The 18,066-nt window shown below is 46.7% G+C and overlaps 1 protein-coding gene and 3 non-coding genes across 4 annotated transcripts in view; 2 read left to right on the top strand and 2 right to left on the bottom strand.

The window, feature by feature from the left end:
• Positions 1-1,756: 1,756 nt before the first annotated feature.
• Positions 1,757-1,828, top strand: Trnad-guc (transfer RNA aspartic acid (anticodon GUC)). Its single transcript has one exon. It is a non-coding gene; the product is annotated as a tRNA-Asp (tRNA).
• Positions 1,829-2,637: 809 nt separating this feature from the next.
• Positions 2,638-2,710, bottom strand: Trnad-guc (transfer RNA aspartic acid (anticodon GUC)). Its single transcript has one exon. It is a non-coding gene; the product is annotated as a tRNA-Asp (tRNA).
• Positions 2,711-3,141: 431 nt separating this feature from the next.
• Trnad-guc (transfer RNA aspartic acid (anticodon GUC)) lies at positions 3,142-3,213 on the bottom strand. Its single transcript has one exon. It is a non-coding gene; the product is annotated as a tRNA-Asp (tRNA).
• A 1,251-nt stretch (positions 3,214-4,464) lies between these two features.
• The window catches only part of LOC119391197 (ATP-binding cassette sub-family A member 2-like), a 40,345-nt gene continuing 26,743 nt past the window's right edge, over positions 4,465-18,066 (top strand). Inside the window, exons 1-8 of the mRNA XM_049415190.1 lie at positions 4,465-4,508; positions 5,648-5,955; positions 7,883-8,003; positions 10,203-10,396; positions 10,953-11,032; positions 12,003-12,152; positions 16,178-16,469; positions 16,967-17,149. Of these exons, the coding sequence (XP_049271147.1) occupies positions 4,465-4,508; positions 5,648-5,955; positions 7,883-8,003; positions 10,203-10,396; positions 10,953-11,032; positions 12,003-12,152; positions 16,178-16,469; positions 16,967-17,149 (1,372 nt within the window). The remainder of the gene's footprint in view (positions 4,509-5,647; positions 5,956-7,882; positions 8,004-10,202; positions 10,397-10,952; positions 11,033-12,002; positions 12,153-16,177; positions 16,470-16,966; positions 17,150-18,066) is intronic.

The raw sequence follows: 18,066 nt of genomic DNA, 5'->3' as shown, positions 1-18,066 counted from the left end.
CTAAGCAAGGACGAGCTTTGGCAATAAAGGCCAGTCACCCACCACGCTCCTGTGCAAGAGCTGCTGTCCGGCTGGCGATGCTTCCCTTGTCTCTCTGATTAAAGCTTTTGGCAGGCAGAAGTTGCCCGCCAGCTTTCTATGGTCTCAACTGCTGGAGACAAGTTTGTCACTTAATCTGGCATTATGACAGACGATACAGGAGCAAGTGTCTGAAGTGCTGCCACCAGAATTGAAGCCTCCAATCACTGCCCCACTGATGTACACCAAAGCCACACACCATAGACTGCAATGTGTTCACCGAGCCTTCAGCCAGTGCCTGACCACTGCTTACCTTTTCTAAAATTGCAAAACCAAAAAAGCACGCATCCCTAGTTGCCCCAAGATGTTCACCCTCTGAATTCACGGTTCGGTGCAGTGATGTAATGTGCTTTCTTTTTTTTTACTTATGGACACAGCAAGGCAGTGTCTACAGCCTTGTACATAGTAAAGAAATGCATCGCTGTGCATAAGTTGGAAATAACTGGCCGCCAAGGCTGTTCAAAGAGCTGGTGGACTTGAAGTTCTGCCTGAGTGTAAAATTAGATTTCATCGTGCATTGCCTCAAGTTACGTCACAATGCAGAAAACTAAAGAGTTGCAGCATGTTAAGCAAATGCCTATGGTTCACTTGCTTCCCTTGTAGCTGAAATGAAGATAAAACGAAGACGTATTTCTTGCTCAGGTGGAGACTGTGTGACAGTCGAGCTGCATTTTAATGGGAGCAGAATGCAGAAACATCTGTGTAATTAGATACAGTTATGACAGCTAGTCATATGTGTGCACCTTAAACCTGAGGTGGCCTAACTTAATGTGGCACCCTCAGGTACAGTGCACCTAACGGCCATATTGTGGTTTTGGCTTGTAAAACCTCTGGCTCAGTGTCCACAGTAGTAAGTCTTAAGTTCTACACTTCAATTTCAGGTGCTCTGAGTCTTACTGAAGTATTGTTTCTACGATATTGAGGTCGAAGATTTTTCTTTACTGCGTAAAAGTGTGAAGTTCACGGCAGTACTTCGTTGAAGGTATTTTAAAGAAAGTGAATCATACTTTATTGATAAATTAAAGAAAGTAGAGTCATACTTCATTGACAAATTCAGTTTCTGGTATTCCAGAAATATGGCTCTGCTGGCAATGTAGTTGTGGCGAAGATATTCAAAGTTTGACTCTTCGAGTTCCACACACATTTGCAAAACAATGAAGGTCGCTACATAATCATATTAAAGAACATCAATAAAAATCTACACATAAAATACCTCGAAGTACGTGAACGAATGAAGGGAGTTTAAAAAGGTGTTTCTTTCTTGACACCCTCAATGAAACCAACAAATAATGAAGCCAATTGTACTGATGTAACTGCATTGAAAAGTCAAGTGGACGAAAAGACAACTGTCGCCGGCAGGTTCGGTCGCTGCCAGCGGAAAGTTGTCTTTACTTTATTCACATTTATATCAGATTTACAATACAGTTACAACAGTACAATTAGAAAAGCAGCGTGCTCCCATCCACGTCGCTGCGTCGCTGTAGTTGGCGTTTTGGCGGAAAATTCGAAAAGTGCTATCGCTTGAAATGTCCAGGGGCCCAGTTAAGGTAAAAAAAAAAGTAAATCAGAATGCGGCGGTGGCCAGAAGAGTGAGAAACACAATTAAAACATCTCTTGAAAAAACTTTTTTCTGTAAATCAACGACTGTGATGGTCCCAAATGGTGCGCTTCACAGCTCTCCTCGTTAGTATAGTGGTCAGTATCCCCGCCTGTCACGCGGGAGACCGGGGTTCGATTCCCCGACGGGGAGTACTTTTTTTTTTTTTTTTTCAATAAAATTTTCACAAGGCAAGCTTCTATGTCCGTAATCAACTTTTTTTTTTTTTTTTTTTTTAAGAGAGGAGGGGTTTGGCGGGGCAGACGACTGGGACAATAACGAGAAGATTCAGAGGCAGCGCCTTGTTTCCTTCCTGACAACTTTCAGGAGATTTATTTACTTGTTGCCATGAGCGGAATCAAGATTTTTCTACTTTATGGTGTCAGGTGATGGGGAGAAGCTCCGTGGCGTGGGTTTTTGTTGACATAAGAGTTTTTGTTGACAGCATGCAGGGTTTGGAAGTTGTTAACAAACACCGCGGTTGGGCGTCGATCGCTTCATTGGCAATTTCGGCGCCGTGCACCCTTATGGGCTGCAGAAATAAGGGTCTTTTCCTCCCCTGAACCTATGTACATACACTGGCGATCGTGTGGGCAAAAGTATGAAACGGCTGCGTCACGCCACACGCGCCCTTCCTTACGAGGGTGCCGCACTTAGAAACAGAGCAGGGCTACTTGAGAACAGCAAGGATAGTAGGACTACCTGGGACGTCGGTACGCGGACCGTGCACTGACGCCACCGATAACGCGCTGCCAAGCAAAATAGAAAAGGAAGGGAGAAAAAAAGGAGGCGAATCTCTCACGGAAAGGGACATATGGGAGAATTAAAGAAAAGTACGCCGTTTGGAGACTGGACGTACGGCGAAGTTTCAGTATGCAAACGAAAATTAGCGATCAATGCTCGACCGTGTGCTCTTTCTTCAGGGAACTAAAAAAAGAAGCGATTTAGAGAACAAAAAATCGCTCCTTGTCGGGGAATTGAACCCCGGTCTCCCGCGTGACAGGCGGGGATACTGAACCACTATACTAACGAGGAGACGAACACCTACCCCCTACTCACGGTAGCAACCAAAAACCAAGGGGCGGGCTCACGAATAATTTTGTTTTGATTATTTACTTTTCGAGAGCTTCTTAATTGTCAGCGCCGTAGTATTACTAAGGAAAGCACACGGCTTGGTGTCGGAGACTGAAATTTTTTGGGGGGAGGGAGGGGCGGAGGGGGGTTCAGACAAGCTTTATGGATGTTCTTGCGTGTTGTTGTATGTGATGCAATGCCAAGGAGAGTACTTTACTTTCCTTGGCATTATTGTCTGTTAGTTCTCATTAATATTGTGTCTAACAAAGAAAAACGAGCCCTTAAAAATCACCTTCTTTCCTTCATGCAAAAATTGAGTTTTCGGGGCGCCAGTGTGCAAACAAAATTAGCAATAAAGCCTCGATAGAAAGTGGAAGAAAAAAAAATAAACACTCCCCGTCGGGGAATCGAACCCCGGTCTCCCGCGTGACAGGCGGGGATACTGACCACTATACTAACGAGGACACGGACGCCCGCTCCTCACTCCCTGTAGCAACCGAAGGGCAAAGGCGCGTTTCACAAATAATTTTGGTTTTGGTTAGTTACTTCTTACGAGCCTGTTGACACCGTCGTATCCATAAACTTTACTTATGTAGAACCTGCTGCAGTTGGAAATCTCAAGAGTCAAAAAGAAGAATGAACTTCCTTTCCGCCCGTTCTCATAAGGTGAATCACTTTCAACGGTCACAGTACGGTCCCTAGTCACAGTGACAGCCTTTTTAACCGATATGAGGCTTCGACGGACACCCGTCTGGTCGGGAAGAACCGTTGATTAAGAAACAGGAGGGACGCCGACCACAATAGGATAAACAAGGTAGATTGTGAAGTCAGTCTTCAAGTTTTGTTTACACCCTGGGCGACCGATTTATTCCTCGTCCTTCGTCTCAATTCAATTCAAAATTTCTCCCTTATATTATTCGCCGGTTTCATGGCCAATCCCCCGTAGTGGGTAAGAGCCAAGATTCAAGGCACAAGCAAGCAAGCAAGCCAGCAAGCAAGGCTCCCGTTTTGGGTGCTGAAACGTCAAAATACCTTGTTTGTTCTTTTGTGGTCGCGGCCTCCTTGCCTCCCTTGCCGAAGGTCATGCATTTTTGTCAACTTTTGCTAAACTTTAGGGTCCGTGCTGCACTAAAATCCTTCCTTGACGGTGCCGCTTACCACTCTGCCGAAGGCGCGTCGATAAACGTGCCGGACTAGCTCAATACAAAAGTAGAGACAGGCGAGTGAGTGGGCGCGATAACATGCCAACTGCGCCAAGGACGTCGAAGCTGAGAAATAAGAGAACAGGACTTTCCAGAACAGCCCTGGACTTTCCAGGACAGCCCGGGGCAGGGGCGTAGCCAGGGGGGGTTAGGGGGGTTGACCCCTCCCCCTCCGAAAATTTTCGATTTTGCATGTGTATAATGTGTATATATACACGCACACATACAAACGCACGCACGAACATGAAGAAAGGGTGGTTGAACCCCTCCGAAAAAAATTTCTGGCTACGCTTCTGGCCCGGGGGGAAGGGGCTACCCCACCCCCCCTCCCCGAAATTCTGATGGAGGAGGTGTTCTACCGAAAATAAATAATGAAGATAGGTGTTTTTCTAAAATATTCAAAGCCTTCAGCAAGTGCCCCCCTATCGGAAAAAGTTCCAGGCTACGGGCCTAAACTGAGGGCTCCACGCTTTGGGACTACATAAGGAAAACTAACAAAATTTTCTACAGGGCATGTCCAGCTCAGCGCACAGCTCAGTAGATCAAGGCGCCACGCGGCAAGTGAAGAGGAAGTGTCATATGTGCCAAGCCGCACGCGTTCCATTCGAATCCGCCTTTTTCCTTTCTTTTGTTTTAATTATTAGTCTCGCAAAATTAACTTGTAAATCTTTTTGTAGTACAGTATGAGGAATTATTCGCATTTCTAGTTTTTAAATATTTTTTCTAGGCTACCCGATTCTTGGCAAATCCCCATGAGCGGGTTTGCGCCAGCAGTTTAGGATCAGCATCTACATCGAATACGCCTCGCGCATCTCGCGCCACGTCTTGGCCAAGGAACAAATCGAACAGCCAGCCCGTCCTGGCTGCTCCCGAACCTGCGGTGAAAGCCCCGATCGTCCGAGCTTCGCCTTACTCCCAGGAAATTCCCCGAAAATATTTCAGTAAGTCTGCATAGGAGACACCAATCCTGATCTCAGATCACGCAGCACTTCCGAGAATCGGTCAGACTGACTCGGACAAACATTCGCAATCGCAGTGCCCTGAGTTTGCTTTGTAGACGTATAGTACGCCTTTCTTCAAGCCGGGAGGCAGCTATATTGAAGTTTGTCTTGAAACTTCAGTTCGTTCGAAGGTTTAGGCTTTTGTTCCGATCGATACTTGAAGTAGCACGTGGCAGGATGAAGCAAGCTATTTTCTTTTTTTCATCCCGCAGTAAATGCCGGTGTTACTTATGTATTCGTTCGTATCTTCCGCAGGTCCTTATAGGGGCTCAACGCATGGGTTTCGTGTGAGTACTGCTTATAATTTTTTGTCGTTTTATTGTTACAAGCTACACCTTAGTCCTCATGTTAGTACATCGTGTAATCTGTAAACGCATATCCAAGCTTTGAAGCGAAAAGGGATCTCGCACACCAGGAATTCTCTTCACTTGTATTCGTCATCTAGAGTGGTATAGGATATAGCCATCAGATGCGGACAGTGCGCCTTGCAGGAAGGATTGTTAACTTCTGTTTCGAAACGGCGGCACGAGATCTCTCTGATCCTAGAAGAGAGAGAGAGAAGGGGACGGTATTCCTTGCGACACAACATGGCGCTTGTCGAACTCTTCCGCAGTCCCTTCCCTGTTGCCACCTGATAAAATGATCGACACACATGTAGCACGTACACTTGCTTCAACGCAACTGTGTAAACGCAGTCGGCAGAAGACGTGGGAGGTGCTCTTCTGGTCGAGCAAGGTGCTGGCGCTCGTGTGGCGCAACGTGTGGATACGGCGCCTGCGACGGCAGATGATGGCCACCGTGCTCGAGCTGGCGCTGGCCGCGTTCGCGCTGGCCCACCTCCCACCCGGCAGCAAGGCTGGCGCTGCCAGTGTCGATGCGTACCACGAGCGCGAGCTGCGGCCTCCCGAGCAGCTCGACACGTACCACGTTCCCGAACAGCTGGTGCTCGACGTGTCCACCGATGTTCTCGTAGTGTTCGCCAATAACATCAAGCAAAAAGGACGTAAGTCGAACCGTACCTTTTCTCGAATACTGACGGGACTTTGGCAGCCCCGACGCATGTAATTATAATGGCAGGTTTTTACCAACATTGCGATTTGAAGTTTGAAGTTTATTTCGAGATTTGACAATACATGACGTGTCACAAATTGTCATGGTGCCGGAGCTAAAGGCGTGTCTATACACGCCTGACTAGGCTCCTGGCACCACCAGTACAGCAGACAATAGCGGACAACTGCAGAAAATACAAAACAGGCATATATACATTTATATGTACATATGCATGAATGGCACAATTGCACATGAGCAAGGTTTAGGGCAGTATAATAAACACCAATAATCCAAATAAGATAATCCAGATATTTTTGGTTGTACAACAAGAAATAAATAAACAAAAGAAAGTCGTAAATCCATGAAAGTATGTAGCACTCGATCAAACAGTTTGCGTCTTTATATGTTCAGTGATTTCCTCTCAAACACAGCTAGCCTAGGAATACAAATAGAGGCTCTAAGAAACAGCCAGGGAATCAACAACACGCATGCACACATGAACGTACTTACGCGCACAAGTACGCACGCTCAATATGTTGTCATCAGTCTGTTTTTATGTCCACAAAAGGTCTGTCCCAATTATCTACAATTAACCTTGTCTTACGCGAGCTGATTCGATTTTATACCTGCAAATATCTGAATTTCATCACTCCGCCTAATCTTCGGCCATCCGTGACTGTTTGCCGGCCGTTGGTATTCATTCATTTGCTCTAACTGACCACCGGTCATCTGCCCTACGCATTACGCGGTCCGCCCAGCTCCATTTTGATTCTCTGTGTTAACTAGATGATAATAATAATTGTTGGGGTTTAATGACCCAAAACCACTATATGATTACGAGAAACTCCGTAGTGGAGGACTCCGGAAATTTTGACCACCTGGGGTTCCTTAAGCTGCACCTAAATCTAAGTACACGGGCCTCTAGCATTTTCGCCTCCATCGAAAATGCGGCCGCCGCGGCCGGGATTCGATCTCGCGACCTGCTGAACTAGATGATCGGCTACACGTTAATTTTATTGCGATAGCAATTATATGGACAGTCTCGGCTGGAAAATGTCCGTCCCCGTCGCCGTCATTCACCGTATATGTATAAGTATGTATATATATAGAAAGGCCACAAAGAAAAATGGGTAAGAAATTCTTTCCGACGCGCGGAATCGAACGGGCGACCTCTCGCTTTGCATTCCGCCGCGGTAGACGTTAGGCCACGACAGCACCGTCTCTCAGCCTGCTAACGGCGAGCAATTTATATACACCATGTAATTCAGCATGCTTTCTTAGTGGCCACATAGATGGCGCGACGTGCGCGCGTGTTGCGCGCTTTAAAGATCGTCGCCCCGCCCCTGCGAACGCCGTTGCTGTTCGCTCTACAGGGCGTCGTCGCTTTCGTGCGCTTATCTCAAGGAAAGAAGGGGGCGGCCGATGGGGTGCTTCGCTTCGCTCGCTTCAGCGGCCGCGTTTGCGAAAGGAGCGCGCTGTTCAAACAGAAATAAGTAACAACTGTGACAATTAGTTCGCGCTCGTCTTGTGTGTACCTGTTCGTTTGTTTCATGCGTCCTGCTTTATGTTTGAGCAGTGCGCTTCAAGTGTCGAGCTGTGACGCATTAGTTCGCGCTCGTTCTTTTCGTGCGTCCTTTGGGCTCGAGCGATGCGCTGGCAATTTCGAGCTGCTTTCCGTTCTTCGCGTTGCATTACAATTTATTGCTATCGCAATCATTGCTTCGCCGTTGCGGCGAAACTGTGACTTTTTTTACCTATTAACTAGTTTTTTTCCAAGTTACTAATAGCGTACCGATTGGTACCACATTAAGCTGTCAATTAGTCGCAAGAAGTAGTCTTTGTTTTTATGTTGATGCTAAATGCAACGCACATGTGCGCAGGTTTCACGAACATGCGCCACCGATATATGCGTTTGTTCGTAAACGGCCGTGAAGTGGACGAGCCTACAGGTGACCTCGGGAAGATACCTAAAAACAAGATGCGGAAAATTTGGATTACAGTGTAAGTTTCCTGCCGCACAAGGGTGTACCTAAAACGCCATTAAATGTGATCTCGCAACAAATTTTCTCATCACTATCAGCAGGGTAGTGAGAACTTGCTGGCAAAGTTTGGACTGGTATACAAATGACCGGTTTCTAAGGACAAAGCTGCATGCGAAAGAGCAGATGTAATCGACTATGTACTCTTAAGTACAGTTGAGCAGTACTGAAAGAATGAGCTGTCCGGAATAAAAGAAATAGAAGCATAAGTAAATCCGTGTATCATTACATATAGCTTCGGCTGTTCACTAGACTGTTTCCCTTGATGTATGTCATTCGGTAACTCGATACACGAAATGCCGTCTCTACCCTTCTGGCTATAGACTAACCCACAGTAATTTCTTCCTAAGCTCACAGTCTACCTATAGGCGCTAAGAAAAAGACGCGGCGATATAGTCGTAAACGCGAGATAACTTCGTTAGCATTACCACTGATCACCTTTATTTATCCTCAGTTACCCTCATTGCTAACAGTAGGTGAAACTATAGCCGACATTACCCAACAGTTCTGATATTACGCGGGTAAATACAGTATCCAACTGTGCTGGTACTACGCTACCGAAATTACACAAGTTTTACAGAGTGTTACATGTTAACGTACAGGGGGGATGGAAAGAAACGCGGACAGTGTCGCATCTACATTCTCCACTGTTTCGCGTTTCTTTTACAAGCCGGGTTGTAGCCTGAACGGTAATAAAAAGCCAATAGAGTTTTCCATGACACAATCGAGAACCATTCTAGAATCCTTTTGTTGCCACCAAGGTCGGAGCGTGATGAAAACAGCGCGCCACGCTGTTCGCGTTTCTTTCCATCCCCACTGCACGCATATGTTAAAGGGGGTCATGAATCACTTTTGCAAGTAATGATCTAATGACCCCAGTATCAGAGTTTACTGCCTCCCGAATCGATTGCCGCAAAAATTTCTCGCATCCGTCAAGAATGAGCGGAGTTACGGGGGTATGGCGCACGCTCTCAGCGCTTTCTCTCTTTTCTCGTGCCGACGAGCGCACTGGAAGCTAGACAGGGAGGGATGGCACGGGGGGTAAGAAGTTACGTCAACGCGCGTCATGAAACGCGATCGCTCTCCCGCTGTGATTCGCGTGCGCGAGTGCGTCTACCGTGTACTGAGGACGCTGAGGAGTGCGCGGAGCCGGCAAGTGGTGGCACCCCGTGGCAAGAAGCGCATCTGATTCGAACTCCGCTCTCGATTTATGTCGGCTATCGGCCAATGAGGATGCTATGTCTTTTGCGACGCGGCGATGCAGATCGCGACGTCAATTGGCAGACGCCCCGCCCACCGACGAGAGTGAGAACCGGCCTCTGTTTGAAAAGAGGGCGCCTGGGGAAACGGCAACTTCGCGCTCCGCTTGTGGCCTTTACGCGGCGCGCACGACTGTAGTATTTGGCAGAGCAGTTCATAGCCGTGTCAGCTTTCCGCAGGATGTGTTTTTTCAACAAGCCCAAGGGGTGCTTCATGGGGGTCATGAAGCACCCCTTGGGCTTGTTGAAAAAACACATCCTGCGGAAAGCTGACACGGCTATGAACTGCTCTGCCAAATACTACAGTCGTGCGCGCCGCGTAAAGGCCACAAGCGGAGCGCGAAGTTGCCGTTTCCCCAGGCGCCCTCTTTTCAAACAGAGGCCGGTTCTCACTCTCGTCGGTGGGAGGGGCGTCTGGCAGTTTACGTCGCAAGAGACATAGCATGCTTATTGGCCGATAGACGACGTAAATCGAGAGCGGCGTTCGGATCAGATGCGCTTCTTGCCGCGGGGTGCCGCCACTTGCCGGCGCCGCCCTCCTCAGTACACGGTAGCCGCACTCGCGCGAGCGAATCACAGCGGGAGAGCGATCGCGTTTCATGACGCGCGCTGACGTAACTTCTTTCCCCCATGCCATCCTTCCCTGTCTAGCTTCCAGTGCGCTCGTCGGCACGAGAAAAGAGAGAAAGCGCTCGGAGCGTGCGCCAAACCCCCGTAACTCCGCTGATTCTTGACGGATTCGAGAAATTTTTGCGGCAATCGATTCGGGAGGCAGTAAACTCCGATACTGAGGTCATTACATCATTACTTGGAAAAGTGGTTCATGACCCCTTTAACGAATTAAAAACTACGAATTTCAGTATACACGTAGTTATACAGTTTGCGTGCCTCGCTCTCTGCAGGGTCAACTCCGAGAAGGCGCTGCTAGACAAGTGCGCGAACGAGAGTTTCAAGGGCGTCTGCGCCCTCGTGCGCACCGACATCGTAGGCAACGACAAGAGCGTTAACTACACCTGCTACCTGAACGGACACCTGCCGCCGCCCGTGATGCGCACTCGAAGGGCCGGTTACGAGTTGCGAATTGCGCCCATCGAAGGTGAGTGAGAAGGATTTATGGAACGCTTTAAGCGGTCGCTCATCTCGATCCTCCCAGCTCAGACGATAGAAATACTATACCCCGGAAAGAGGTTGGTTTCGGTTTCGAATCCCGGACGAATTATCTCCGTCAATTGGGAAGCTTTCTTTCTGAGAAATTCGTCTGCATTTCCTCTGTAGCTTCGTGCTATACGAACGGATGGCTATAGGTGAAGATTCTTCAGCAACACAAGGTTGCTTGCCTTGAAGAAGACAAAGACCACTTGTCGAAACGTCGCCTCCAGAGACACCCTGTGTTCGAGAATATTCGTCTCGTCGACTCTCCATCTTCTCCTGCGCTTCTCTTCCTGGTTTGACCGGAAATTTTTGTTGTTGCCACGAACGTTCCTACACGTTGCAGGCTTCCACAGAAGTTATTTGCCATAATATTGACTAAGTGGTATTTTTTCAAATTTTACTAAACAGGCAGCACTTTAAAAGAAAAGAAAAAACCTCTTAGTCACGTTATGACGTTCTACATGTCAATAGCAATGACCTGAATGTTCTTACTTTTGCAGGGGAGATCTCGGAATGCCAAAATTTGATCGAATCTGTCCTCCTGGGAAATTACATAACGAATGCGTCACCATCTGTGCACGTGAGTGAAATACATTAGACCGACGAAGCTTTATTTCCTGTGCTGAACAACGCAGGCGAATCGCAGTGCTTCCAATAAAGGTCCGCAGAGCTGTGGCAGTTGCAAAAATTGATCCTTTAAAACTCCACTCCGCACAACCTTCGCACTCCCCCTAAACGACATAAACGCAAGCACGATTAAACTTATTTCAGTATTGAAATTTTACAAGGTTAGACGCATTACAGCGCGGAAGTTAGCTTATACAGTCTAAGCAAAAAGAAAAAAAATATAGAAAAGTATGAATTTCCGGCGAGAGTACTATAATAATCGTCAAAAAGAGTTCACGTGCCTCTTGAAAGAGTCATATACGTGGATAGTCAAGATTTACAAAAAAAAGAGTCAAGGTAGGACTTTTTCTTTCTTAGCGTGTACCAGCTAGGAAACGAAATCATGCCTGCAGTCTTTGAATGGTACTAGCAATTTATGACGCACTGAGAAGCGTTATTCCAGATATTTTTAGGGTTTAGAGGTGCGTGCCGGCCTAATTGGAGAAATATAGGAGAGGTTTTTGCCCTGCAATGGGCGTAGTCAGGTTGATGACCATGACATCGCCAAAAAACAAAAAAACAAAAAAGAAAACAGGGGCCAAACTCGCAAAGCTTGTTCTCTTTTTATTTAATTCTTTTTTTTTTACTGTTTCCTCTCATTGGCCAGCTGGCTTCTCTGATATGTCCAGCACCACCATTGGCTGAAATATTGTCTTACGAAAAACTCTCGCCTAAGAAAGTTGCTGAATACGGGCCCTAAGCGTTTATTAGAATTATCTTAGTTTTAAGACTAGTATTGTCTGTCACGCAAGTCTATAGGACCTGCATTTGGTGCAAAAAAAAAAGGTAACGATATCACATCACTGTACCACTTAGGACATGAGGTCGTTTTGCCCTCCTTTCCCGGGGGCACTATGAAACCGAGTTTTCTAATCTGACCGCAGGCTGCATCCCAGATGTTTCCTCTTCCTCGATACCCGACGCCGCCTCCGATGGACAACGTGATCGCCAGCATGTGCTTCCTCATCACATACATGATACCCTTCAGCCGATCGGTGTGGAGCATTGTCGAGGAGAACAGCTCGGGCATGGCGGTAGGTGAAACCGTCTTAATCGGTGCCAATCTAACATGAAGCTTTTACCACGGTCTAGATCTTTCTATTCAAATAGCCGCCAAGCGATAACAGTTGTCGATAGATTGTACCTTGAACTAAATTGTACAAATCTTTTTGCCACTCGAGAGAACGAAAGAAGTCTCCTGCTTGGGAGACTCATCTTGAACTAAGAAAATCTGAAATCCTGCTTGTGAAACATTAATACTATAGGAATCCCAGGTGCGAAACATTGATTTCTGTTTAGGGGGATCCGTAATCCAACGCGAGTGATACTGACTAGGGGGTCTCAAACCTTTGTGAATATGATGTCAAAGAATAACCCCATGAAAGCTGTTCATAACTCCACTAAGAACACAGGTGTCGCAGTTCTGAGCGTCCAAAGCACCTAGCAGGTATCGCCGCGGGTACCAGAGCTTTGGCCTATGTTAGGAACTTAATCGTGCTTCTCTTCTCGCATACCAATGACCATATTGGTTAGCGTATTCATTTACTGTAATGTAGCCTAACCTTTTTTTAGTATCTCCTTCCTTACGTTGTTTTTGAGCCTGGATACTTTGTGCGATGTCAATGCATCATCGCAACCGACAACAGCTGGTGGCAATAAATAAAAAAAGACAACAGCTGGTGGCAGGGTACACGTTTCTGATGACGTGAGCATGCACGCTGCGATATACACAAAGACAACAGTTCGGTTAGTTTTATCTACTGTGTACAGGTAAAATTTTTTTTACTTGTCAAACATAGCTTCAACTGGGTGAAGGCATCACTGGGCCCCTTCTACCCATGCAGGTCACTGAAATAGCTTTTAGGCTTTCGAGGAATGGCTGCACCCTTTAAAAGTTCAATGTAAGAAGTTAGCGTGGCTATTAGTTTCTTCGGTCTTCGAACTTTGCGCGCATCGCTTATATTAGAGCGCGCTCCGCGAAGAAAGGGGAATCGCAGTTTTTTACCACCGTTGACGTCACTTGAGTGAAATACGGTCAGGTGCACAAAACTGCGTGGGTAGCCAAAGAGAGGCAGGTATGCTTTTTTTTAAATGCGAAGCATTTTTAAATGCGAAGCATTTCTTAGCGAACTTCTGCGACTTTGACCGTATCTATCTATCTATCTATCTATCTATCTATCTATCTATCTATCTATCTATCTATCTATCTATCTATCTATCTATCTATCTATCTATCTATCTATCTATCTATCTATCTATCTATCTATCTATCTATCTATCTAGCCGCCTACGACTTTGTGCTCTCCTGGTCGCTTGGTTCATCGAATGTGCACCAAAATTGGTATGGCGCAACATGACTGTATGACGAACATAAATGACAAGTCATAACATGAAAATCATGACACGCATGTCATGTACAGCATGATTTACATGCTACGCTCATGGTGCGCTGGCGGCCGTTTCGCTAGTTTGATATACACCAAAATTGGTATCTTGCGACGTGACTGTGTGACGAACATAAATAACACGAGTTAACATGAAAATCATGACACGCATGTCATGCACAGCATGACTTACGTGCCACGCTCATGGTGCGCTGGCGGCCGTTTCGCTAGCTTTATATACACCAGAATTGGTATCTTGCGACGTGACCGTGTAACGAACATAAATAACACGAGATAACATAAAAATCATGACACGCATGTCATGTACAGCATGACTTACGTGGCACGCTCATGGGGCGCTAGCGGCAGTTTCGCTAGCTTGATCTACCCCGAAATTGGTATTGCGCGACGTGACTGTGTGACGAACATAAAAATACGAGTTAACATGACAATCATGACACGCATGTCATGTACAGCATGACTTACGTGCCATGCTCATGGAGCGCTGGCGGTGGTTTCGCTAGATTTATATACACCAAAATTGGTATCTTGCGACGTGACCGTGTAACGAACATAAAAACTCGAGTTAACATGAAAATCATGACACGCATGTCATGTACAGCATGACTTCCGTGCCACGCTCATGGAGCGCTGGCGGCGGTTTCGCTAGCTTGATCTACCACGAAATTGGTATTGCGCGACGTGACTGTGTGACGAACATAAAAATACGAGTTAACATGACAATCATGACACGCATGTCATGTACAGCATGACTTACGTGCCATGCTCATGGAGCGCTGGCGGCGGTTTCGCTAGATTTATATACACCAAAATTGGTATCTTGTGACGTGACTGTGTAACGAACATGAATAACACGAGATAACATAAAAATCATGACACGCATGTCATGTACAGCATGACTTACGTGGCACGCTCATGGGGCGCTAGCGGCAGTTTCGCTAGCTTGATCTACCCCGAAATTGGTATTGCGCGACGTGACTGTGTGACGAACATAAAAATACGAGTTAACATGACAATCATGACACGCATGTCATGTACAGCATGACTTACGTGCCATGCTCATGGTGCGCTGGCGGCCGTTTCGCTAGCCTTATATACACCAGAATTGGTATCTTGCGACGTGACCGTGTAACGAACATAAAAACTCGAGTTAACATGAAAATCATGACACGCATGTCATGTACAGCATGACTTCCGTGCCACGCTCATGGAGCGCTGGCGGCGGTTTCGCTAGCTTGATCTACCACGAAATTGGTATTGCGCGACGTGACTGTGTGACGAACATAAAAATACGAGTTAACATGACAATCATGACACGCATGTCATGTACAGCATGACTTACGTGCCATGCTCATGGAGCGCTGGCGGCGGTTTCGCTAGATTTATATACACCAAAATTGGTATCTTGTGACGTGACTGTGTAACGAACATGAATAACACGAGTTAACATGAAAATCATGACACGCATGTCATGTACAGCATGACTTACGTGCCACGCTCATGGGGCGCTGGCGGCGGTTTCGCTAGCTTGACCTACCCCGAAATTGGTATTGCGTGACGTGACTGTGTAACGAACACAAATAACACGAGTTAACATGAAAATCATGACACGCATGTCATGTACAGCATGACTTACGTGCCACGCTCATGGGGCGCTGGCGGCGGTTTCGCTAGATTTATATACACCAAAAATGGTATCTTGTGACGTGACCGTGTGACGAACATAAAAACACGAGTTAACATGACAATCATGACTCGCATGTCATGCACACCATGACTTACGTGCCACGCTCATGGGGCGCTGGCGACGGTTTCGCTAGATTTATATACACCAAAATTGGTATCTTGTGACGTGACTGTGTAACGAACATAAATAACACGGGTTAACATGAAAATCATGACACGCATGTCATGTACAGCATGACTTACGTGCCACGCTCATGGGGTGCTGGCGGCCGTTTCGCTAGCTTGATATACACCAAAATTGGTATCTTGCGACGTGACCGTGTGAGGAACATAAATAACACGAGTTAACATGAAAGTCATGACACGTATGTCATGTACAGCATGACTTGCGTGCCACGCTCATGGGGCGCTGGCGGCCGTTTCTTTAGCTTGATCGACCCCGAAGTTGGTATTGCGCGACGTTACTGTGTGACGAACATAAATAATAGGAGTTAACATGAAAACCATGACACGCATTTTCCTGAATGACATACAAGACGATGTACGCAGCTCTTTGCTGGCTGCTTCGCATTACATCGATTCCCACAATGCGTAGGATCTGCCGGTTTTTTCTTGTCTGCTTATTTGGTGGAAGTTTACGAGAACAAAGGCAAGCGTTGAATCTAGATTTCAACTACAAACATCGGTTACTGTACAAACTGTATATATAATGAGGCTTGATGCTTGTGAAGTCGGTTGTAGATGTTCACGCGCTGCCCTCATTGAGAGGAAAAGAACCGAATGTTTCTGCAGCTTCGACAGGGCAGTTCGGTTTGAATGTCGAGCCTTAACTATATAGTGCACGGCCTTATTGGCTGTACGGTCAGAATGCTCGGGAATTCCTCGTTATTTATTTTTTTTTCGGAGACCGCGGCCTATGCATTTTTCGCCATAAACAGCATAAATGAGCGCACTTTGACCCCCCGCAGTCGATGCTTCGCTCGATGGGCACGAGCGGCACGGTGTACTGGCTGGCGCACTTCGTCTCCACCTTCCTGCACATATCGTTCTACTCGGTGATGGCGGTGTTCTTCATGGTGTACAACACGTACCACGTGACGCCCGGTAGCCTCACCTTCGAAGACTACCAGCACGTCCGGGACTACGCGCCTTACCTCAACGAGAACCTCGTGCGCCGAGACTTGCTGATTGCCCTGTTCACGATGTTCGGCGTCCAGACGACGCTGCACGTCATGCTGCTGTCTTGCGTCAACACCAGGCGTAAGCAATGTGTTCTCTCTGTTACATCCGGAATTCGTAATAAGGGGACTATGGGATTGGCTTCGCTGACCAAGAAAAGTGGCGCGGGTGTGTCTATGCATGGCCTTGTACGATATTCTGCGACGATGTTAGTGGAAAAAGGGGGGAGAAAGCATTTGTGCATCCCGATAGTTTGCAAATCTATCTATCTATCTATCTATCTATCTATCTATCTATCTATCTATCTATCTATCTATCTATCTATCTATCTATCTATCTATCTATCTATCTATCTATCTATCTATCTATCTATCTATCTATCTATCTATCTATCTATCTATCTATCTATCTATCTATCTAAATACTTACACCCGCCCAAGCCCTTGGCCTTCTCGCTGTTATCACAGTTTGAGCTACGCAGGAATCGCTTCCACTGGGATTTCGTGATAGCATCACGTTGCCTTTTCATAGATATCGGTGAGCGATATCCTTTTTTCGACTTGCTCGTCCGTTCGCAGCGCTGCTGGCGATGTTGCTGGCCGCTTTCTACTGGACGGCGATGTTTGCCATGACCAAGCCCTGGGCGACGCTGGAGGACTACCTGTTCGACGACCGCTACCCCAAATACTTGGCGTCCATGTTCCCCGTCAACATGCTCTACACCAACTTCTTCTTCATACGCTGGACCATATACTTCGGCTGTAAGTCGCCGCCCGGGGATCGCGCCAACCTTCTGGAGGGTGGGGATCCTCCTGCCAAGCTCGTCGTTTTGAGCAAATTTATTATAAGCATAGGTCTCCCCATTACCGTACAGGGACTTCTACGATGTACATATTTATTTGTTGGAACGCTCTGCCTACAGTTGTCGAGGGTTGAGGCCCATGTACTTAGATTTAGGTGCACGTTAAAGAACCCCAGGTGGTCGAAATTTCCGGAGCCCTCCACTACGGCGTCTCTCATAATCATGTCGTGGTTTTGGGACGTTAAACCCCAGATATTATTATTATTACAGTTGTCGAGGCGCTCTTAAGCAAAGAGAAACGATCGAATGTTACGTGTAATAAACGAATTTTACAAGTGCAGACTGTTATATCTGCATTCTTTTGCGAATACGGTGTGCGTAATTGCTCCACATGGCCGTGTGCACTACCTGAACTGTACGATGACGTGCTTGATGAAGATTACCTTCGAAGGATTGAGGCAAAAGCATGAAGTGCCTCATCCTACACTGACCTTGAAAAACGCGTCATGTGGAACAGAAACCCACGTGACCTCTAAAAATGATCGGATAAAATCAACCGGTATCGAACCCAGCTATTCTGCATCAGTGTTGCGGAGTTGCCACTCCGGAATTGGAATGACTCCGGAATCATTCATTTTCGCGACCCCGGAATGGAATGGGAATGGAGTGGCGACAACGCTTGAAGGAATGGAATGAGAATGGAATTAAGCGCCTTTTGCACGGAATGAAATGGGAATGGAATTACGTCTTTTTCCAAAAATAAGCACGTTTTCGTCTACGCGCTGTTTTTCAAACTTCAACCATTAGTAAGTCAGAGCCTCGAATTTAACAATAAAGCATAGAGGGCATTGGGGAGGAACGTATTTTGCTACAACC

The sequence above is a fragment of the Rhipicephalus sanguineus genome, chromosome 4, assembly GCF_013339695.2.
Source record: "Rhipicephalus sanguineus isolate Rsan-2018 chromosome 4, BIME_Rsan_1.4, whole genome shotgun sequence".
Taxonomy (NCBI): domain Eukaryota; kingdom Metazoa; phylum Arthropoda; class Arachnida; order Ixodida; family Ixodidae; genus Rhipicephalus; species Rhipicephalus sanguineus.
The sequence above is the reverse complement of the archived record's forward strand: the minus strand, read 5'-3'. Positions and strand labels throughout refer to the sequence as shown.